Consider the following 24,364-nt stretch of genomic DNA (forward strand, 5'->3'; position numbering starts at 1 on the left):
AACACTAATTATTATTTAAAACATTAATTTAAAACATTTAATCTTTTTACGTTTAATTTAAAACCTTATTACACGTCTGTGGGAAACTACCCTGTATTTTAGCTGCATGTTTAAAATGCCAGTTTGCTTCTGCATGTTTGTTTTGTAGGGTTTTGCCATTTAACTAAAATGACAGTAGAAGTAGCTGTGGTTGTCTAAAGCACCAGCTTGAATCTATAGATAATGTGCATACTAAATAAATCTGGCAGGAGGTTGGCCATAAATATAGGTCAGGCATTTCCAATAGTTAAAATTTTTAAAAAATACATTTTTAAGGGTTTGTCAACAAATCTGAATAGTTGTACTATTTATTAAGAAGGACGAAGAGCCAATATTTGCCTTAAAATTAAATGAGTTTAGTGCAGAATTTTGTTCTTAAGGAGGTTTTTTACTCAGAGAGCAATTTGCATTATGTACTACTTCTTCAAACTTAACTCATAGTATGTTATTTAATTTAAGATCTTGAACAGCACTGAAGTAGTAACAAGTAGCAAATCCTTAAATTACTTCAGGGAGGGAGATTTTATACTCATAGAAAGTCTTGCTTTAATAAGTCATTTAATACTTTATTTTGTGCTATGCTAGGCATTTTCCTATTTTAAACTTATTTTTCCGTGTTTTTGTTTTTCAGACTGGAGAAAAACTGTATGAACTTCATGGGCACACACACAAAATTACAGCTATAGCACCATTTTCTTCCTCTGATGGTACTGAAGAAAAAACTGATTTGATTATAACAGCATCAGCTGATAGAACAATTATTGTATCCTTTGATCTCGAGAGAATTTAAAATTCTGTGGGCTTTTTGTGGTTTTTACTTTTAAAGGTAACACTGACACAGGCTGCAGCCCATCTCAAAACTTACTAGCTACCAACACCCACTAGGTGTAATTGGATTACACAGGGGTTTCACCAGTTATTACTGACATGTAGATACAATCCTTGCCACAAAAATGAATCCTTAACAGACCTTTGTGAATACTTCATTTTGGCCAGGTATTGAAAAGACTGTCAGGGTTTAGGAGCCTGAGTCTCTCTTATCTGTCATTTAGTTACCAATGTAGCATATACATTTATGATACATAGAAACCTTTCAGTTTCCTTAATGAATAAAGACAGATCTGGGACTGTGCTAGTGGCAGACAGGTGCAGAAAGTGTCATGTTTACATTCTACTGTAAAGGTACTGAGGAAACCCTGGGAATGTGTGTTATTTTGTTTTATACATTGAGCTGTTATGTCTGGCTGTGGGTCGTGTGCAGGTGTGTTAGAATGAGCAGCATTGCTTTATTTAGGAAAGGTACATAATGAGTGGACGAGAAGTGGGCATAATTCTTGTTTTTTAACAAGTTAACTCTTAATACCTCAATTTTCTTTTTGAAAGGATGTAGAACAAAGGTAATGCTATGACTTGGTTTTATTAATGTGTTGGAAAAGGCAACGTACAACATTTAAAGTTTTTGCACTGTTGATGAAAAATTTAGCATATTAATGTGTAATTAAATAGGTATTTCTGAGAGATCTTGGTACTGTATTTCATGATACTTACAGATTTATCCAGCTAAAGCTCATGATCATTTCACTGAGAAATTCCCTGAAGAACTTTTGCAGAAGACATATATCTGATTTTTGTTCTGCAGTGTTTGACAGTTCTTCAAAGACTGAATGTATGGTTGTCTGGAGGAAGTGATCTATGTGTTTGGAACGGAAAATTAGATCTCTTGTGTAAGACCAGTCATCTTACTGATGCAGGTAAAAATGGAAATGACTCATTACAGCTGTTAAAGAGCAAGTAAAATGGATCTGTATAATGATGCAAAACCAACTTGGCAAATTCATTTTAATTCTAATGATAACATTATATATTAGAGCCACTCTTTATTTTTTTAAATGTCAGATTTAATAGTTTCTGAACTAAGACCACTTTTAATGTTCTCTGCTGTGTGAATTTTAGGATATTTCAGTAACTGTACATTATCTTGGACTACAGGGCAAGAGCTGAGATGCTGATTTACATGTTTGCTGTAACATGTATCAGATCCTTTACTGACTTTTTGTGTGATTGAGTGGGACTTTTATTATACTTCTAAGTGAAACTTTCTGATAGTGGAGCAGTAAAGATTACATTTTTTGTTAAGAATCAGTATTTCTGGTGTAGAAAATGCATGTTCTGATAGGAATATAATAAACTTAATCAGAAATCAATGTCAGTCATGCTTTTCTATTAATAAACTTCTATATTATCTGTCCATGTGAAGAAAATTGTTGCATGTTATTGCTGTACTTTACCAAGCATCTTTACCAAGATGCTTACAAAGCTGTGAATCCCATTCAAAGGTGGAACCAACATTGGCCTTGTTTTTGTCACAGAATAGAGTAGTGATAGGCAAAGCCTTCTGAACCCTTGAGGATATTAATACTTCTATTGATTCAGTATGAAATCTCATGGTAAATACCAGTTGGACTGTGGTGCTTAGCATGAAGTGAAACTTAGGAACAAGGAGTCAATGGAATGTGTGGCATGGGCCCTCTCTGCTGTCCTAATCTCTGACTTCCTTTGTGGGGAAAGAGATTGTTTATTCCTTGGTGTATTTTCCTCTAATTTTCCTGTGCTTTGGCACAGGGTGGGACAGTGAAGACAGATGAACTGTCTAAGGAATATGCTTTATTCTTCTTCATCTTGCTCTGCACATTATTTTAGAACTGTGCACACTTGAGGTAGTATCCGTATCTAATAAGTTTGGTACTGCCTGTATTTAGAGTTGCAATAATTGTCATGGTGTTTTTAATACTGTCCAGCATTAGGACATAAATATCTTAATTGTATTTAAAATACAAAGGTAATTTACTTTCAGCTTCACCACAAGTTTGATGTTCAGAATTCTGCTGGATTCAGGACCGAAATTCCTGACCTTACCTCCATTTGAGATAATCTTTTCATTTTTGATACCATTTCACTTTCTTGTCAGGCAATATACTTCTGTTTTAATAAGTGGAAAAAGATTGTTAAGAACTTTATTAATAAGGAATTATCCTTACTGTTGTGTTTTCTTGTGATCAGTTAATATCCTTTTCTCTCTTATTTCCCTCCCTTATTTTTTTTCAAAGGCGTCAGTGCTTTGGTTGAACTGCCCAAAAATTGTGTTGCAGCAGCAGTTGGCAAAGAGCTAAGTGAGTATCTTGCATTTTCCAGTGTTAGTGCTCCTCCATAACAGCTGCTTATCAGAGATACGTGTGAAGAGCACTCTGCTGGAATTGTACAGGAAAAGTAAATGGTACTAGGGTGTGGTCAGCAACATTTTTTCTTTTACCATTGACATAGGGGAGACAATACTAATCTTACTGAAGATTTTTTTAGAGATATGCATGATGTGCAAAATGAAACTTTTCTGTGTTTAGAATCATAGAATCACTAGGATTGGAAAAGACCTCCAAGATCATTGAGTGTAAGCTTTGACCCATCACCTCTGTGCAAACTAGACCATAGAACTGAGTACCATGCCCAGTCACTTCTTGCACACCTTCAAGGATGCTGACTTCCACGTCCCTGGGCAACCCATTCTAGTGCCTAACTACCTTTTCAGTGAAGAAGTTCTTCCTTTTCTCCTGTGACTTGTGAGACTCCTTTCTCCTGTGGCCTGTGAGAGGAGGCACACTTTGCCACAACCTCCCCTCATGTGGTTGTACGAAGTGATGAGGTCTCCCTTTACTCCATACTAAACAACCCAAGCTTTCTTCTCATAACACTTGTGCACCAGACTCTTCACCAGCTCTGTTGGTGTTCTCTGGACACACTCCAGCACCTCAGTGTCTTTCTTGTCATGAGGGACCCAGAACTAAACACAAAACTTGCCGTGTGGCCTCAAGTGGCTGTTGTGGTCACACTGGTGTGGAATACAGGAGGACAAGCCCTGCCCTGCTCATGCTGGCCACACTATTGCTGATACAGGCCAGGATGCCACTGGCCTTCTTGGCCACCTGGGCAAAGCCTGGCTCATGTTGGTTAAGCAGGATCTTAAACTCTGATTCCCTGTCTGGGCCTAATTCCCTGGCTGTCCTGCGTGCACTGTGTGATCACACTCAGGACAGTTTGTTCCATCACTTTACCAGGCACTGGGGTTAGGCTGACAGGCCTGTAGTTTCCTCAGTCTTTCCTACAACCAGTCGTGTAGATGAGCATCACATTGGCCAACCTCTGCTTGACTGGGACCTCCCTGGTTAATAAGGACCGATGACAAATGACAGAGATTGGCTTGGTGAGCTCCTCTGTCAGCTCCCTCAGTGTTTGTGCCACCTGTCCAGATCTGATTGTGGAAATTTACATTTTTTCTTCTGGAGAAGGTCTGGAATCGCTTACATGAGCTGTCAGATACTTAATTCTCTAAAGCCTCTTTGTCCCAGGATCCGAAGTATGAAGTACCGATGATCTCTTACTATCCAAAACTATAATGAGTAGCTGTTGTAGTACCCTTGAGATAGAAAAGAAATTCCAAGGCAGATTGAAATAAAGTCTTAATTTCTGACATATTGATTGACTTACTATAGAATATTTCATTGTTTTTGAATATTAACGTTTCACATAGGTGAGTCCTCAAGAAAAATATTTCACTTTTAGTAACTTACCCATAAAGGTGTCTGATACTTTTCACTTCTGCTGTTGACCAATTCTCAGAGTTACTAGGCGAAAAAAAAAAGTATTTAATCCTATATTTTTTGTGGTTAAGAGGCCTTAGTGATAACACTGAAATAACTGTTTCTTGTTTTTTGATGTTATGAGTGATCATAAGTAGCACTTATATGGTCTCACTTAAAATATTTAATTTGTGTTTCTGAAAATGTTGTTTTATTTAAGCATAGCTTCATCTTATTCCAAATTAAAAAGCTTATTTAGACAATTTTTCTATTTTTGAAGTAATTTTTAGGTTGAGTGCTTCTAACAATGGGTCTGAAAGTTGGAATATCCTTGAAGTAAAGCGCCTTGTTGACCATCAGGATAACATTTCATCATTAGTCAGTGTCAATGGTAAGAGTAATTTTATAATGTCTCTGGTTTTGTTAGTGCCAATGGGATATTTCACCTATGGAGTTTTCATTTGAACCAAAGCTTTAATTGGAGTGAAACTTTTTAACTAGTACCTTTTTGTGTAGCTGCAAAGGTAGTTATATGACAAAATATAATCCTTTGTTTATGGATTAACAATGAAATGAAACCAGGCAAGTTGTAATGTAGAAGAATCAGTGTCATTGATGGAAATGGAACTCTTGGTCTTTCTGTTGGGAAAGTTAAAAATGCTACTTTTTTGTCTTGTTCCTTCTTATTCTTAAAATGGGATGTGCAATGCCACGTCCCTTCCAGTTGTAGTCCTAAGGTAACTGCAGGTTCTGAATGTGCAGATGTGACCCTGCATATAGATCCATTATAGAGAGGATCTGGAAGCTGATATGATCTATGCTGCTCATTACGGTGAGCTAATACTAATATTGAACTAATACTGAACTAATACCTGAAATTCTGTCTACTCTGCTGCAAGTATCAGCCCCTTCTACTCTTTTCTTCCCTTTTTTTTTTTTTTTTTTTTTTTTTTTTTTTTTTTTTTAATGTGTGTGTGTGGAGCACCCCCACAGACCAGGAAAAGTGTTATTGGTGGAATAGACAGTATTTATCCTTGGGTGTATCTGTGTCTGTCTGGGTGACACAAAGGAGCTGTGTTACAGAGGTAACAAGAGGCTGAAAAAAAGAAAACTTGGATTCCATGGTACATGTTTCTGAGCTTAACTGTTGCCGTTATTTTCTCCTTTTTGATTATGAAAGGCAAGCAGTGTTTGGCTGAAAAAGACAAGATGCTGCCTGCATTAAATACTGCTGTAGGAGTTTCTTTTTTTGTGTGTGATAAACAAATTAATGAGCAGCTACTTCAAAATTGCTGTTTACTCATTCATTCAATTTGTGCTTATTATTTCTATTTTTGGCAAAGACATATGTTGTTTGTGTCTGAGGGATGTCTATATACATGCTTCTCTAAGGAATAGAAGGGCTTTCTGTGCAGAAATGAAGTTCAAATACTTGTACACACTTCTGGTGGTGTTGCAACTCTCTACTGTGCACTGTGGCCAGTGAATCTCCTTCCTAGTTCTAATTTTCAAGAGAGCTCATCTGAGCTATTCTAGGTAATTAGATTAGTATTTACTCAAAGAGAGAGGTTTTTGTTCAGTCAGTTATGTACTCCATATTCTACATAGCTTTAAATATAAATGGGCTGTCTTCCCTTTCTAGGGTTGTAACTTCGTGTGGAATTTATTTTTTAATATCATGTGATTTCTGTGTGTTTCTTTTTTCCCTTTCAGATTTGACTTTTGTGACAGGTTCTCACATTGGAGAGTTAATAGTTTGGGATGCACTTGACTGGACAAAGCAGGCATCTGAGTGCAACTTCTGGGACTCCTCTGTCCATCCAGATGTACAGCCAGAAATAAAGTTATCCCAAAGCCCACATGAAACTTCAGTTCAACACTTAACATCTGATGAGGAGGTAAAAAGTTTCAGAGTAAATTACTTTAAGTAAGCTAGGATGGTCTTATCACGGAAGACCAAGTGGTTTCTATTTTCAGTTTCCTTGTTTTAATATGAGAGGCTTCTTTTAAATGTGCACAGCTATTTTATATGATCAACAGCTTTTATATAAAATATTGGCTGTTGACCTATATGAGGGGTTTAATATGTTGATGGTATGGAAACTAACATAATGGCCTGTCACAACAGCATTTCTTTTTGACCAACAAAGATTTATTACTTGTTTACAATATCACCAGAGAAAAATAGATACGAGTGTGTGTTTTGATAGCACACATCTTTTGTATTCCAGCTTCTGGAAATACAGTTTTCCCAATAATGCATCTGTTTGAGCAGTTATAGCTGAGGTTACTATGAGAATATTATGGGGTACTATTTAAGACCAGGCATATGTCTATGCTTAATAGTAAATCAGTATTGCTCTTGCTGCTTAAATGGACTATACAGAATTGTATATTCAAATATGTTGCCAAGAACTGTCTACTATAGTCATGCTTTAGAGGTAAGTTCTTGGGCAGAATACTCAGAACTCAGTTATTGTACAGCAAACACTAAAAATACTCAGGTTGATATTTAATTCTGTGAAATGTTATCAACTGTTAGTGGCAAAATAAAAGATCTTTTGTTGTTGGGGTACAGTGGGATTTAGTTTGGGGCATGTAGATCAGTTATTTGGAATGATTAAGGAAGAGATTCTTGGAAATGGATTTAGATATATAAGCTGTAACAAAATAAAAGCTGTTTAAAAGCCTGAATATAGGGTGAGGACCAAATAGTCACCTGATGCATTTGCCTCTTTCTGAATAGAACTTTCTTAAAAACCTCAAGAGAGAAATATTGTGGGATGTGGGGGCTAAATCTTTAAAGGTGGGATTTCCAGTGGTTTTGTTGTCAGTGCTTATGTCTACAATGAGCCAGAAGTGAGTTTTGTTTAGGATAAGTTCTGTAACTTGGCTACGAAACAGTTCAATTACATGCTTGAAAGCTACATATGATGTGTTTGAAGGGAGTAGAAAAGAATTTGGGGAAGGTCAGAAGTTGTCAAAGCATTCAATGTGGAATGTGGGGGTACTGAAGGCATTCTTCCATTCATGGAACTTAATGAAATAAATTGATGTGATTTTTTTTTCGTTGTGAGAGTTTTGAATGATGGGAAGAAAGGTTGTTCTAGTGTTACATACCAAAACAGAAGGTCCTTTTATATTGCAGGAGAGGAGCTGAGTATCAAACAGACATCAATAAGATTAGGTTTGATCTCCCAGTTTATTTCTTCTTTACTATATTTATGGGTTACAGAATAAAAGCAAGTACAGCTAAACAGTTGTTGATTGGCTAAAAGTTCATATGCATATACTCTAAATAATTGTTCATTGGTCCACGTTTTTTGGCATATAGTCTTCCTTTGTTATGTCTTATGAATAGCACTCTGTCTTCAGCATCCATGAGAAGGTAGAACCTCCTATCAATAGGTCTTGGCCTCGCTCTTCTAAAGGTTCTTCTACAACTCCCCCTTCTTCTTTTTGAACAATCCATGCTGGATTCCTTACTTTCTCCAAACATTTTTTCACACAAGAGAGTGCCAGGCATCCAACAAGAACAAATACCAGAAGACATCCACAGAATTGTAAACCTTCTGCAATCAGTTCTTTCAGCTAATTAGGAATGTTACCAAAGCAATTGGTCAGCCAACTATCAAACAGGCCTTGCTCTTGCTGGATACTCTGAACATGCTGTCATAAATATTGTAATTTCTTGTGTATGGATTCACTGTGATCACTTAGATTCATACAATACAGTCCCATAAAATCTTCACATCCACGTCCCTGTGCCAGCAATAAAAAAATCAATCGCGGCTCTATTTTGTAAAATTGCATGCCTTAAGCTACTTTGATCCATTAACAATTCTTCTATTACCATGGTAGTTGCATTTGCTTGCTTTTCAGCCCAGCAAGCTAAATGTGCTAAATTTTTCAAAGCATCTCCAGCAGCTGCACCTGGCGTACAAAAAACTAAAAGAGTTCTTGCTGTAACACTCATCAATTCAACTTTATCATGACATTTTGGTGTCAATCGTAACGATCTTTTCTGTCTTTGCTTGTGATCAGCCATGGCCATATCAAGCCATTGTCTCATAGATGGAGCTAATAAAGTGAGTCTTCCCAAGTAACACGGACCTCCAAACACATTTGAGGGAATTCCTTGCCAGGCACAGTCTCCACAAATCAAAAATACATTCAGAGGAAGAGCTTTTGGGGTGCCATTGTTCCAAAGTTTCATTTGATTTTTTGGATATTTTCCATTCCAAAACACCCAAGCCCCTGAATTGATTTAGAGGTAGTGTTACTTCCACTTCCAAATAGCTATTTATACCACTGAATGTATACCATAATGACATAGAAGTCACATTTGTCCATCTTGACCATCTTTGTGGGTTTTTAAATTGAACATCTGTAAATGTAGATCCACTGAATGCAAAACATGTTTGTGTCCAGTTTTTTGAGGAATTGCCAATGGGCTGAGACCCCAGTAAATCCAATTCCTGTGGGTCCCATGACAATGACTTCATTAATTTAGAAATCAATTCAGCCGTACAATGAGCATCTGACATCTCTTTCTTACATTGTCCTGTGCTATAACCTTTGAACTCTGACACACTGATTCCAGGAATGCCTATCAGACAAGTTCTGAAGGGGTTTCCTGCAGAAGTCATGGATAAACAGAAAGAACTCTGACCTGTCTCTTTTGCCCATGTGACCCACGTATTTTGGTGCACATCTATTTGATGGAGGATACAGTTTGTTCTGCTCCACAGGAACAACAAGGCCATCCCAACAATGAAGTGCGCAGGCTTGATTCTGAAATAGCATAAGCTTCGTTGATCGCTCATTTTGTGCAGCCTAAAACAATCTCCTCTCTATTGTCTGGCACCTAATTCCTCAAATCTTGTTCATCATCAAGCCCTACATATTCTCTGCAATGTTGCTCAAATGTCTGCTGGCTAAAAGTGCCAATATATCAAAAACAAAGACAATGACATATGTAAATTGCCATACCATGTCTATAATAAGGCTCAGAACAATGACCACAGCATAAAATTAAAGTAACTGACATAGAACAATTAGGACAAGCTGAATGAAACACTCTTAATTCTACAGGTATTGCTAAATTTCCAAGTGGTTGTCCATTAAAAATTTTAAGTACTATGCTTTCAGGATCCAAATATGGACACTTCAATATATCAAACAATCATATAACTGGTTCAGTGAGACACAGTCTTTGTCTCCACTGTTGTCTGTCTTCTTCCTTGTCCATGCAGGTCGTGTAAATCTGCTGAGCATCCACAATGGACCTTCACCTGTGGAAACACACATCTAACCTTGGCCATTAAAAAAAACTGGTGCAGAACCTTCCCAGATTCCTGTTTTAGGATTCCAGTAGGTTACAAGCAAATCAGGAAGACTCTGTGGCCTTCCACTTTTTACAGTCCAGTGATGAATAGCAACAGGTGGTTCTTCACGTCCTTCTGTGAGACATAAAAAGTTTATTGTGAACAGGACTTTATTAAGAATTGTTGAGGTTCTTTTCATCTCCCTTCTGCTTTTGCAAATAGCTTTTCAAAACTTTATGGTTACATTCAAGGACAGCTTGACCAGTGGGAGAATGTGGAATACCAGTGATACGTTTCACACCCCATTGTTTCATAAATACTTTGACAGTTTCACTGATATAGGCAGGAACATTATCTGTTTTTACAGTTTCAGGAATGCCCATAATAGCGAAACAAGCAGTGAGACATTTACATACATGCCTTCCTTTTTCCCCTGCTTGAGCAGTGGCCCATACCATTTTTGAATATGTGTCTACAGATACATGTACATATTTCAACCTTCCAAACTCTGCTACATGTTGTCTTGGTTTGAAAGACAGGTATCTGCTAGGAAGGGGGCAGGACCTCCCTAGAGATGGAGAATTCAGATCCCCTCCCTCCAAATTATTCTAATTTAGAAAATTAAAGGGACTTTCAGACAGAGGTATGGGGATAGGAATAACAGTTCTTTACTAGTATATATGACAAAACAAACAAACAAATAGCAACTACAGCATTAACAATAAACAGAACCAAGAACCTTGAGGGCTTTCTTTTACAAAAGCCCAGAGCAGTTTGATCTCGGTGCCCCTGCAGGACTCTGAGAGGCCGGGCTGGAAGGGAGGAAAGTCCCGGGCTGGTGGATGAGATGAGGAGCTCTGCGCTGGCAGCTGGAGCAGCAGGGGTGTCCCGGCAGGGCTGGGCAGTGCAGGGCTACAGAGTAGCAGGGGAACCTCAAAGCTCCAAAGAAGCAGCAGCGGTGGGGGGAGGCTGGAGAAAGCGAGCTCAGGATTCCTGGGTACACGAGCAGATGAGGGTGGATTCCCAGAATGAGACAGAGTGATGGCCGTGAACTCTTCCTGCAGCGAGGGGCAGCTTGACTGTCCTCCTCGATGCTAAGAGCAAGAGTGAGCCACTGCCCCTCCCAGCTCTGTCTTTTACCTTTCCCAAAGCTCACACTATCTCCCCTCTGAGGGAAACTCCCAGAGACACAAAACAATAGGTGTAGCCTTGTGCTGCCATGTCCTTCAAGTACTCCCTTTGTTTGGTTAAGCACTGTTGTTAAGGTTTCTTAGCAACTTACGGGGAAAAAATCTGTAAGTGAAAAAGAGGCAAATCTAACCCCCAACACATGTGTAACATCCATTTGCCAAATCCCTAATGCTTTGAGACCCTTAGGGTTAACACCCAAACCAAGGCCTGGCCCATGATTACCACATTGTGGGCAAGCACGAACAATTCCTCGTGCTTCAGCATGTGAAAGTCCAAACTGTCTTGTCAAAGCTCTTGCATTCTGATGAAATATGTCATGACTGTTTCGTGCTTGACCAAACTGATCTTGGGGAGGCATGTGCTGAACTGTGCTCACAAGTGCATCAGCACAAGCATTTCCATCTCCTAAACCTTGATCCCACTGATGACTGTGAATGTGAATAACACAGTATGGTTCTGTCCAAAGTTTAACTGCACTTCTGAGTTGCATAAACAGTTGCCCTAATTTTGGATTATTCGTTTCTCTTAACAAAGCATCTTCAATTTGTTATGCAACTTCAACAACATAATGAGAATCAGATACTAACATAATCAGATACTAACATTCTTCAGTAGAAAGAGGGCCTGTACCATTTGATGGAATTTTTTGAACTGCAGTATTAGTTAAAGTATTGTTGTTTCCACATCCACTCTGAGGCTCCCTCTGGTGGCTGGCCTTTGTTGACGTAAGGATCCCAAGCAGGGGCTGTTGTTATCTTTGTGCGGCCTCCCTTCGTGCTCTTGATCTCCTTTGCCAATTTTCGACAAGCCACAGTAGCATGAGTACCAACTTGACATATATCACACCAGACAGTTTGATCACAAGTTGCTCGTAAATGTCCTGATTGTCCACACCGATAACATGGTCCTGTAATTCTTCCCTGCTGCTTTTTAGGATATACAGTTGTTGAACGTCGTCCTCCTGTTTTCAGAGGAGCTGCTATTAACTTGGTCTGTGGTCCCATTGCTTCTTTTACAACTTCAGCTACCGTGGCAGTCTGAGTTTGTTGCTCTGCTCTGCTGACACGCAAAAGCATTTCACCAACAGGTGATCCTTGTGGTAAAGTCACTAAAATAGATTTTGTTTTGCTGTTGGCATTCTCAAATGCAAGCAATCGAAAAAGATTATCTTTCATTTCAAGTAAATCTGAATTATCTTTGATTGCTTCCCACAGACGATTAATGAAATGTGAATAATTTTCACCAATCCCTTGCTTTACATTAAAAAAAGTTGGAGTCTTTTTATTTTGTGGTATACTAAACAAAGCTTCTTGAGCAAGTTGAGCAGCCAAATGATGCAGCTCCAAGGGATACTGTAATTGAGTTGTTGTGGAAGAATAAGTTCCTCTTCCTGTAATCATGTCTGCAGTAATCCCATATAAATCATGTCCTCGAAGCCCTTGCTTATTTGCTTCTATTTGTGCTTTTCGATACCATTCACTTTCCCACATTAAAAATTCAGATGGAGTCAACAACAACCGAGCTAAATTCTGACAGTCAGCTGGAGCCATCACATCTGCTTGAAAGATCCATGTTATAATAGATTTTGCAGCTTCAGATTTCAGTCCATGCTGCATAACAATCTGCTTTGCTTGTTGCAGAATTTTCCGATCATGTGCTCTCCATTCAGCTAATTGATTGGCAGGGTCTATTATAACTGGACGAGTGGTGGCTGCAGCAGTTTGCCATTCTCCTTCAAGTATAGCATCACGAATGACTCCTGACCACCGAGAAGATACATGTCTTTTTTCTTGACTGGAATTTGATTGAGGAGCATCTAGTTGTTTTAGTTGTATTACTTGTTGTGTACATTTTGGCAAAGGAGGAGCTGTTGGCTCTATCTGATATTTGTCTTGTCTTTGTTGCTCCATAGTAAGAGTATTTAATTTTCTTAAAACTTCTTTCATCATGTTATCTGTTTGTTCCTTTCCTGGATGCTGTGACTCATTGGGAGATTGATTTGAATTGCTCGCTCCACTCAATCCACTAGCTGGCAATCTTGGGTAACTTTTTTGAGAGTCACAGCAAATTCCTCCCTCAGCAGCTATTTCTACTGTTGGTTCAATTTTTTGCTCAGGAAACAGAGATTCAGAGCCTGTCTTGACCTGTTCTTGCACACAACGTTGCAATTCAGCAACTGAACTCACAGGCACTGCAACCATACCTCTGATTGGCTTAATACTAGTATTAAAAAGATTTGCAAGATGTCCAGATTTTTTCTTTTCATCACTCACAGGCTCTAAACTCAATGTCTGGGCTGCTTTCTGCTGTTCTGCTTTCATTTCTTTCAATGTTTCAGTCACCAACTTCCAAATTTCCCCATAACTCTGCGCTTCTTTTCCCGTTTTTCCTCCTGCTATTACCATGTGCCACAGACATTCCCCAAATTCTTGCCAAGCGCCAGGGCTAAACAACAAAGGAATTTCTTGGAAACTCCCCTGTTTCTGTGCCCACTTCACAAAATCATGAAGGCTCTTTGCTTCTGCTGCTTTCCCTCTCTTAGAGAGAATACTTTGCAGCAGTTGAACTGCCTCTTCTAAATCCATAGCTTTACAGTTCCTTACCGTGCAGAAGTCTGAGGGTGCACCTGCTCAGCATCCAGCTCTGATTTTCCTTCGATGAGGCCACTTCTGCTCTCCTGTCTCGTAGCTTCCTTCTCTGATTCAGAGTTTGAAGCAGCTCAGCAGCCCCGTCCCAGTTTCTTGAGTTTGTAGCTCAGCTCCTGTCTCCGTTGTCTGGAGTTTGGAGCTCAGTGCCAATTCTTCATCACATCAGCCGGGTCAACATTATGTTGCAGGAGAGGAGCTGAGTACCAAACAGACATCAATATGATCAGTTTATCTTTATTATATTTATGGGTTACAGAATAAGAACAAGTACAGCTAAACAGTTGTTGTTTGGCTAAAAGTTCATATGCATGTACTCTAAATGATTGTTCATTGGTCCACATTTTTGGCATATAGTCTTTCTTTGTTATGTCTTATGAATAACATTCTGTCTTCAGCATCCATGAGAAGGCATAACAAGTTGCTACATATCTTCAGCATCCGCAAGGAAGCATCTGTGAGAAGGAACACTAAAGTATTACAATTGCTACTTTCTTGTTAATTAAAGGCACTATAGGAACAGCACAGGAACAGTACAGACTCTCATACTGTTCCCTGATGGCAAGGATTATTCAAACCTTCTATCAATAGATTGTGGCCTCGCTCTTCTAAAAATTCTTCTACACTTTTAAGGTAGTGCTGTCTGTATTGTAAAGCTCCTTTTTAAAAGATGGTGCAGAAATGTATTTGTATAATGTATTATTTTGTTACCTGCTGCCTCAAGGCAAAGTTCTTCATGTTAAAAAAAAGGTAGTGTAAAATATATGTGTTCCCTGTTTTCCAGTCTTGGTAGTTAGGTGATTGGAGAAGATATACACTTGTCTAGTTTGACACTGAGCTTGTAGGCAAAACATGATTCAGAAACAATCAGGATGGTAAAGATTTTCAAAACTAGGAAACAGTGCTAAGGAGTGCATCTGCTGTCCTGATATGTGTGTGTTTAGCTTGCCTGTTAATAGATGTGTACCATTTATGCTTCATATGTTTTATTTTCTTGGATTTTGAGGATTTTGCTAGGGCTTGTGAAAAAAGAAGAGTGCTCCATGAAGAACATCTTTTGCAAAGCTGTAAGACTGTATGGCTCAAGGTGTATGAGTTACATAGAAGGCCATTGAATTTGAACTTTATGCAAAACTAGGATAATGGGCTCAGTGTTTTGGTTTTTTCTCTTAATTTGGTAACATTGCTGTCACAAATCTGTTTAGTTTCAGAGCTCCCACAACAGATACACATAAGGGAAAAAAAAGAATAAAAACCTGGACAAAGAGTTTTGAACAATGTCAAAACATTGTTGAATATATCTAGGAAATTTTAGTCATAGACCCTAGGTTACAAGCTGTATAAAATGTTGACAGGCATGTAGTGTGGATTATATATGAGATGTTAATGTTTGGGTTGTGTAAATGGAAGCAGGCTGTTAAGGGAAATATTCCAGCACACTATCATCTAAACATATGTTCAAAACTGCAAATATGTACTGAATGGAAACATTTTGCACTCCTCTGTACTAAATATTAATCATCTGTATGTGCACAGGATTCTACCCTTTAAGTTCATCTACCCTTTAAGTCCTGAGGCAGTCCAGGTCCAAAGATCAGTAAAACTGTTTCTGATGTCTTAGGGCCATGATGGTTATGAGATGGAATGCCTGCACTCTTCTTCAGAAGAACACTGAATGCAAAATGCAGTATTGTGTAATACTTTACTGTGAGAGAGTTCCTTTTCTGTATTCAGTAGGGCCCAAAGGCTTGAGCAAGGCCTCTTTATCCAGCTCTATCTTCAGTTAAATTTAGAAAAAAAGTCAAACTGCTGAACAGTTTCCTGTATTCTCAGCTTTTCTTGATAAGAGTTTTTCAAAACATGGGACATCATTTTACTGTAAGAACATAAGCATTTAATTACAGAAGTATGTTGATTTGCTGGTATTCCTAGTTTCTGCTTACACTATGAGGTACAGGATAAAAACACAGACATTAAATTACTGCTGGAGTATAGGATTATATCCCACATTTACTTCAAAAAATCCATCTCTTTTTTATAACTTGCTAATTTCATATGTTTGGGATAAAGCAGCAACATGAGGACAGAAACAAGCTAGGTCATTGTATCACTGGAAACCCATTATATGCAAGGTGATCCTTCAGTATCTGTTTCTGTAAGTTGTTCTATTGAATTTTCTTTCCAGTGTGTGTTTGCTGCTGTTGGGAAAGGCATATACGTATATAATCTTCAAATGAAGCGTGTTATTGCCTGCCAGAGAGCTGCTCATGACTCCTCTGTGCTGCACATTGAGAAGCTTCCAAACAGGTACAAAAGACAGTACATTTTGTTAATGCAATAAAGAAAAGCAAGACTTGGAAGAGTGACTGGAGACAGGCTGCAAAGCTACATTGGATTTCTAGGGCAGGGACTTGATCTTCAGTTTGAGCTGCTTTTATTCGGTACAGCTTGTTGATCTGATTTTGGAAAATTTGTCTTTGTAATTCAACAGGAAAACCTGTTTTCCAGTATGAGTGGTACCAAGGCTGAAAATATCTCAGCTCTTTTCAAAATCAGATTTGATGAAGCACTTTCATCTGTATTGTGGAAGTACAGCTTAATGGCATTTTACTTCTGGAAAGCAAAGGCATATAGCATATTCAGAATATATTTTTCACTAAGTATTTTGTAACACTTGAAAGTTTTAACAAAAATTAACAACTTGCAGTTTTTGTTTGTTAGTGCAGAATTCCTAGCTAGAACTTGTTTTGACAGCCAACTTAGACAAGTTGCTGGATACATATGTATATGCTAATTAGTAGTGTTAGATCCTCTTATGTTCTTGTTCAGTGGGGCAAAGTCTGCCAGAAGATAAAAACTGAGGCCTTGGTCTTGTAAATGCATGTGTTCTAAGCTGTTCTAAATGTGTCATGAAACAGTACCTTTCATTTCATTATTTTTCCGTAAGAAAAAATAGGATTTTACTTAATGGAAGTAAACTTACAGAACTCAATTAGTGGAACTGTGTTTGAGTCTAGACTGATTATGTTTTGGTTTACATAGTGGTATGATTTTGATATGGGATTGAAAAGGTTTGATTTTTTCCACTTATTCTACAAGTCTATAATAGTTTTTTTTGCCACTAATGAATTTTGTTTCTGTGGAACATCTGCACACCCTGCTACATTTAGGAGTTCTAGTAAACTTGTGTGGAACCTGAGGCACTTACTGTCTCTTTCATAGAAGCATGACAAGGTGATTTGCACAGGTAAGTATCCATGCTAGTGTTGTTTACCAACTGTTTTTACAGGCAGCTGATCTCCTGTTCAGAAGATGGCAGTGTGCGCATTTGGGAACTCAGAGAAAAGCAGCAGCTGCCAGCTGAACCAGTTCCGACAGGTTTGCTAGTAGTGGGGGGTTAAAGGAACATTTAAAAACCCAGTATTCACCATACAGGAATAGAGAGGTTTTCAGGCTTTGTAAAGAGAGAAAATGTCTTGTGTTTACCCAACTGATTACAGGTGCAGGAGGGAAACTGAAGAGAGGGTGGGTGTACAAGTCCTGCAAGATCTGATATGGGATGGTAGAAGGTCCAGCTGAAGCAGTTCTGTGCCATAAAGCTTATCTAGAATTTACAGTTGTATGAGCCGGTTAAAATAAGATGGCCTGACAAACCTGGATCTTTTCCTCCTTGTACCAAACAGTACTGAATTCTATACCATACCAGAGTAAATAGTTGCAGGACCTTGTGACAAAAGCTTGTAGATAAGCAGCTGGTACAAAAAAAGTGTGTTTTCTACATCTCCTCTTTGAACTTGGAATGATATTGGGACTTGGTTTGAAGCTGTATCCAAACTCACATACTGTTGCCCTGGTTTTTCTGAGATTTTTTAAAGCCTTCTACTTGCTTGTAAGATGGAGTCAGTTCTTTAGCTACTGTTGCAATATTAAGGGTCAGTCTTTCACTTTCTCACGCTTTGGAACATAAACAACCTTTCTTGTTTTTGTTCACTGTCCTTTGCTTACATATTTCCAGCCTGAAAACAATGTTGGTTGACAGCTGGCATAGCCAGTGGGGTGAAGGGGTAGTAACCCCAAGAGCCAATGTGCTTTCAGACCCACAAAATTATAAAAGGAAAGAAATAAACAGGCTGAACCTCTTTTTCTCGGTGGGGAGCAGCTTTCACTGAAGACCTCTGCCTCTGTGTGGTTGATTATTGCATTCCGGGCAACACACATACTGCCTCTGGGCACTGCAGTCCTCACAGCTAGTTGACAGTGTTACAGGAAGCATTTTCCCCAAGTACAGAAATTCACAGAATCACTGAATGGATTAGATTGGAAGGTACTACAGTGGGTCATATGGTCCAGCCTCCTTGCTCAAACAGGGTAATCCTGGAGCACATGGCACACTATTGTATTCAGATGGGTCTGGAGTATTCCCAGTGAGAGAGACTGGGAGACTCCACAACCTCTGGGCAACCTGTTCCGGTGCTCAGTCACACACAGAGTAAATTTTTTCCACTTATTTAGGTGGAACTTCTTGTGCATCAGTGTCTGCCCATTCCTTTTGTCCTACTACTCAGCACGTCTGAGAAGAGCCTGGTCCATTGTTTTGATACCCTCCCTTCAGATACTGATGGACATTGATGAGTTCCCCTCTAAAGGCTGATCAGGCCCAGTTTCCTCAGCCTATCCAGATGCTCCAGTCCTCTCATTCTTTTTTCAGCCTTCTGCTTGACCATCTTGCTTGTCGTGAGGAGCCCAGAACTGGACACAGCACTCCAGGGGAGACGTCACTAGGGCTGAGTACAGGGACAGGATCACTTTCCATGACCTGTTGTCAATGCTCTTCCTAATGTCCCCAGGATCCCATTGGCTTTCTTGGCCCCCAGGACACGCTGCTGGCTCACGGACAGCTCATTGTCCACCAGGATTCCCAGGTCCTTCTCCTCAGGGCTGCTCCCCAGCAGGTCAGCCCAAGGTGCCTGGGGTTGTTCCTTCCAGGAGCAGGACCCTGCACTTCCCTTTGCTGAATTTCAGATGGTTCTTCTCTGTCCCTCTCTCCAGCCTGCCGAGGTCCTTCTGAAGGGCAGCACAGCACTCCAGGGTATCACCACTCCTCCCAGCTTTGTGTTCTCAGTGAGTTTGCTGAGCAGGCCCCTTCATCCAAGTCATGGCTGAATAAGTTGAAGAGGACAGCATTGAACCTTTGGGACACTGCCAGTGACAGGCCTCCAGCTGTGCCACTGATTTTGACCCTCTGGGATCTGCTGTTCAGCCAGTTCTCAATCCACCTCACCGTGCACTCATCCAGCCCACAACCCTGCGTTTGTCTATGCAGATGTTCTGAGAGACAGTGTTTAAATCACTGCTGAAGTCAAACAGACAATATCCACTACTTTCCCCTCATCCTTTCAACTAGTTGTTCTATTGTAGAAGGCAATTAGATTGGGTCAAACATGACTTACATTTATTGAACCCATGCTACTTATTCCTGATCATCATCTTGTCAGCCATGTGGATAGAGATGGTCTCCAGAATAAGGTGCTCTGTCACTTTCCAGGGATTGAGGTGAGGCTGACTGGCTGGCAGTTTCCTGGGTCCTCCTTCTTGCCCCTTTTGAAGACCAGGGTGTCATTCGTGTTCTTGCAGTCCTCAGCACCTCTCCTGGTCTCCATGATCTTTCAAAGATGATCATGAGTGGCCTCGCAGCGGTGTCTACCAGCTCTCTGAGCACTTGCAGATGCATCCACTCAGGGCCCTCGGACTTGTGAATGTCAGGTTTGCCTAGATAGTTTCTAACCTAATATTCCTTCCAACATTCCTTTACCCTGGACTCAGAGAATACTGAGGGCTGGTCTTGTCACTGAAGACTGAGGTGAAGAACAGTACCTGACTTCTCTGCATTCTGGTCTGCCAGGATCCCTCCCTCTATTTAGTAACAGGCCCATATTATCTTTAGTTTTCCTTTTGTTTTTGATGTATTTGAAGAAGCCCTTCTTGTTGTCTTTGACGTCCTTGTCCAGTTTTAATTCCAGATGGGTCTTGGCCTTGTCTCATTTTTACTTACTCTGACAGCCTCTCTATATTCATTTCAAGTGGCCTGACCCTCCTTGCATCTCCTGTGTATTTTCTGTTTATGGTTGAGTAATGACAGTTCCTTTGTAGTACTTGCTACTCTTTGACAGAGCTCCCCCACGCACTGGCATTTGTGATCTTTGACACATGCTCTGGACAATCTAATTAGTATCAAGGACTGAGAACAGCAATAGACTGTTTCTCTTCTGTAGAATTTTTTTATTCAAGTTGTGAATAATTTTCTTGATGTATCTTGTCTGCCTGGCTGTTCATGTCTTTTGCAAAAATATTTTTGCTGCTCAGGTTGATTTAGAAACACTTTTTCAGGAATGTTCTGTCTTCAGCATTGCTGTTGACAGACTGATCTGCACAGTGACAAGTGGTATTTGGTTTCACATTAGAAATTTATAACTTCTATGAATCAAGATGTTTGGAAAAAACCTTAAGGAGATAATGCTGTTGATTTGCACTGTTTTTATTCTAGGGATCCCTTAAGAAGTTGTTCATCTCACCAGTTATCTCCCTTGCACCAGGACAATGTTTAGCACAATTCTAGTTTTATGTGCTGATAGGGCTGAGGGCAGGATTGGGCATAAAGTCAGAACTGCATTGTCAACAGAACCTAATCTTCTGACTTGTGTCAGTACTGTTAGACAGTTCTGGGGCCTTTGGTTGGGTACTTTTGTGCAATCTAAATGGAACATGTGGAGTGGAATCTTTACACTCCACACAGACTGATAGATTTAAACCTGAAGGAAGGAGGCACTGAGCCAGGACTTAGATGCTATAGTGCAGAACATACAGAGATTTTTGTGCTCTTTGCACAAGTAACAATATAGGAGGGCAGAGCAAAAATAAACACTTGTCCTGCATCTACCTTTGCTGTTCAATTCATTTTTAGGAAGTCTTTGTATTTGTTCTTAAATCTGTGTATTGTCTCATCCAGGTGTGTAATTCAGCATGTTTTCTAGATCACATTAAGTGGGATAAGTAGCTATGTTTCCTTCTTTCCTCAGGATGAATAATCCAGATGCTAAAGGACTGCACAGTACAATGCAGTCTTTTTGCCATACAGAGTGTCCCGCTTATAGATTTTATGTTGCTTTTGTAGTTCTCTCTTTAGCTAGAAGAAATAAATTTGATTTGTGATTTTTCCCAAAACAAGATTTTTTTTTCCCTCTCAGGGTTTTTCAACATGTGGGGATTTGGAAGGGCAAACAAGCAGGCAAACCAAGCTGCTAAGAAGATGCATGAGAATACACCTGTATATTTCTTGGAACTGGTTGGTGATTTGATTGGTCATTCATCAGCTGTGCAGGTAGGTCAGCTTTAGTAAGAATGAGAAAAAGTGAATGTTAGTAAGTAACATAAATTTGACAGTGTTTCTTGAACTGTAACTTCTGACTGGCTCTGGAGGGTAGGAGCCACACATTGTTAGTGTGGTATCTTTAGTGCAGTGTGAAACAGTAATACACACTGACTTAATGACAACTCGCTCACTGACACCTGAGCACTGTGTTTGCACATATATGCTAGAGATGATCTGACAGAGTATTTGACTTCATTTATAGACTGCAAGCAATACAGCTGGGAACCATGTACATGATCCAGATTTCATCTTAAGTTCACAATCTGAACAAGGGCTCCTACCAAAAAAAAAACCCAAAAAAACCACAAACCAAAACCAAAACACATTGAACAATTTCTTAGTCCTCTGTGCTGTGAGCATTAAGGAGGTCTTTTAGCTTAAGCAGTATTACCAGTATTATTCCATGCTGCTGTCTGCCTAAAATAGTGTGTGTTTGTTTTAAATGGCATTTTCCCTCCACACTTTCCTGTGACAACTTACTGCAGTAACAAAGCACTTTGTTACAGTGGACTTCTACATACATTCTTGGCAGGAGCAGGGGGAAGGGCAGTTGGAAGGGAATGGTGTGTTTCTGGAGTAGCTTTGCTCACAAGCATTCATGAGACAGTCTGGATTTCAGAACTGCTGCTGCTAAAACCTGAAAGCTTTTAATAGCAAAGGTGAACCTTTCTGCTGAAGAGATTTCTGCAAGGCTCTCTTTCTGCCATCTTTCTTTTGAAAAACTGTTGGAAGGGGTCTTATTATCCACTTGGAAGGTTGCTATCTAAGAAAGAGGACATAGTGTGTAATTCAGCAAGAGATAAAAAGAAGGTGAGAGGCATATGTTGGCTGAGATGCAGAGCAAAGGAGTAATGGACATGATGGTAGATGTGATTTCCTGCAGTGTTCTACATAAGGAAAATTTTGGGTTTTTTAAAACTCTGGGCAAATAGGAGCTGTTGAGGAAGAAAATGTTGAGTAGTGATAAAATGTGATAGCCAAGGTAAGGGCTTGGCAGACTATGTCTGCTGGAACCCTTTAGCTTTTAAGTGACCATTCCCAGGGCAGGTAGGCTTTGGCCTGAATATCCCAGACATATCCCTTTAACAAACTGAAGAATCAGGGCATTGTGAGCATGCCATAGTGACATCACTGGTTCCATTGGCTGTTGTGTTGAACTGCAGTTAGTGTTTAATTTTAGGCAGTCTTCAGTGAACATCTCAGACCTCAGGGATTAACGCATGATTTGTCAGCTCCATTGGTCTTGCAAAATCCTTCCACTGGTGCTGTACTTCCCTCCAGTGGTGTGTTTCTTGCTTGTTTGGCTTCCTCTGTGTGACTAGGCATGTCTGTCACAGTTGTTTGTTCCTTGATCTTTCCAGGCCTGCTGCTAGTACCCTACTGTGTTGTAGGGGGGAGGGGAGACAGTGTACCCAGTGAACAGAACACTGTGGCTTCTGTTCCCAAGAAACTAGATTAGAGTTCATGTAAAACTCTTCTACTGCTGACTTGAAACAAGTTTCCTCAGGATTCTGTCCTTTAGCTTCCCTATCTGTAAGGCTTTACTGTTTTTTTAGAAGGAGATCTTTCAATGTGAAGTACCTAAAGAATTTGTTTTTGTGTAGCAATGTTAAAGAGTTGTTTTTGTGTAGCAATTTTATGGCATCTCAGACATACATACAGTATGTAATTTTGTGTTCCTGTCTATAAGTAGAGCCATTTCAGATACATGTATTTGTTTAGTCCAGCTATACACTAAATAATTAAGCAAATTGACCATCTCATGCAAGCATCATGGTAATAATAGTTGTTTCATTGCAGATGTTCCTGTACTTTGGTGAACTGGGATTGGCTACATGCTCTGCTGACCACCTCATTATTTTGTGGAAGGATGGTGAACGAGAATCTAGCCTCCGCAGTTTAACACTATTTAAAAAATTGGCACAAAATGGTGATTTGCAGCTCAGACTTTAAATTGCTTCAATACAGGCTGCATATATGTAAACTGGATATGTGTTAAACATGAGTGTAAAGGTATGTCTGAGCTACTGGGAATCTGACTACTAGTAAGTCTTACACTTAATGTCGTGTTATATTGGAATTTCTCTTAGTTGCTACTCTTTACAAAGGAGAAATGGGCATTTTAGTATCCTCTGTCAGCAGAAATGGTGTTCTGTTGAAAGACTGAAGGTAATGATGACTCATTAAATAGTTTCTAATAATACTCTGAATGTTTAAAATGATCACGGGTGAATGTCAAAATTAAGAATTGTGAAATACGTCAGATGAATCATAATTAAAGCAGTTGAGGGCATCCACGGTGCTATGTGCAGGAAAAAGGCATGGGAAGAAATCTGCAGCTTCCTGCTTTGTCTAATTTATTTCTAAAAGCTGAACTTTCATCACTGATAGCTCAGATTTGTGTGTACACAGAAAGCCCTGAAAGCAAGCATTCTCAAATAGAAATTTTGCATTTGGAGTTAATATTCTGCACCAATGGTAAGAGAAAGAAAAAAAGATAGGTAGTGACCGTTTGTCACGTTCTAATTTTTGGCAAACTGAGGTACATAGAAACAGTTTACTAGTAGTCACTGCAGTTTTACTTGGATTAGCCTACGTTACTGGAGTTTATACAGCACCATTACCACGTCTAGCATGCAGTGTGATTCGTTTAGATTGGTCTTTCCATAGTGCATTCATCAAATTAATTTGTATCTAATAAAAAGCATTTGCCTTACCATGAATTTTCAGAATGTAAAATACTTTCTTAAGCAGTAGGAGTTGGTCTGTTCAATAGCAGTGAAACTGTGTCTTGCCATATGAATACTACATTCTCAGCTAAAGTCTGACTTCAGAGACATCTTCACCAAGTTTGTAGTGGTAGATAGTATTTCAGAGTTAAAAAACAAGTACACAGGTACTAAGAGTATTGAGATAGCAGCAGGTAAACAGGAGTAGGGAAAGAAATGCAAACTAAAACATAAAGCTCAAACCACAGCAACAAAACCACAACAAACTAATCAATAAGACAAGCAAATAATCCCTTCCTCAGTGCCCTCCCCCACCCCCAACAACAGCAAACCAGAAAATGAAGCAAAGTTAAACCCAGAACTAATACAAAGA

General features: G+C 39.4%; 1 protein-coding gene across 1 annotated transcript in view; it reads left to right on the forward strand.

Annotated features, from left to right (window-relative positions):
• WDR41 (WD repeat domain 41) overlaps positions 1-24,352 on the forward strand; it is a 33,060-nt gene extending 8,708 nt beyond the window's left edge. Inside the window, exons 4-13 of the mRNA XM_063423387.1 lie at positions 671-802; positions 1,159-1,221; positions 1,679-1,790; positions 3,147-3,209; positions 4,951-5,061; positions 6,384-6,568; positions 16,019-16,140; positions 17,123-17,211; positions 21,078-21,211; positions 23,063-24,352. Coding sequence (XP_063279457.1) covers positions 671-802; positions 1,159-1,221; positions 1,679-1,790; positions 3,147-3,209; positions 4,951-5,061; positions 6,384-6,568; positions 16,019-16,140; positions 17,123-17,211; positions 21,078-21,211; positions 23,063-23,215 — 1,164 coding nt within the window. The 3' untranslated portion in view covers positions 23,216-24,352. The remainder of the gene's footprint in view (positions 1-670; positions 803-1,158; positions 1,222-1,678; positions 1,791-3,146; positions 3,210-4,950; positions 5,062-6,383; positions 6,569-16,018; positions 16,141-17,122; positions 17,212-21,077; positions 21,212-23,062) is intronic.
• The last annotated feature ends 12 nt before the right edge of the window (positions 24,353-24,364 follow it).

This window comes from Prinia subflava, chromosome Z, assembly GCF_021018805.1.
Source record: "Prinia subflava isolate CZ2003 ecotype Zambia chromosome Z, Cam_Psub_1.2, whole genome shotgun sequence".
Lineage (NCBI taxonomy): Eukaryota > Metazoa > Chordata > Aves > Passeriformes > Cisticolidae > Prinia > Prinia subflava.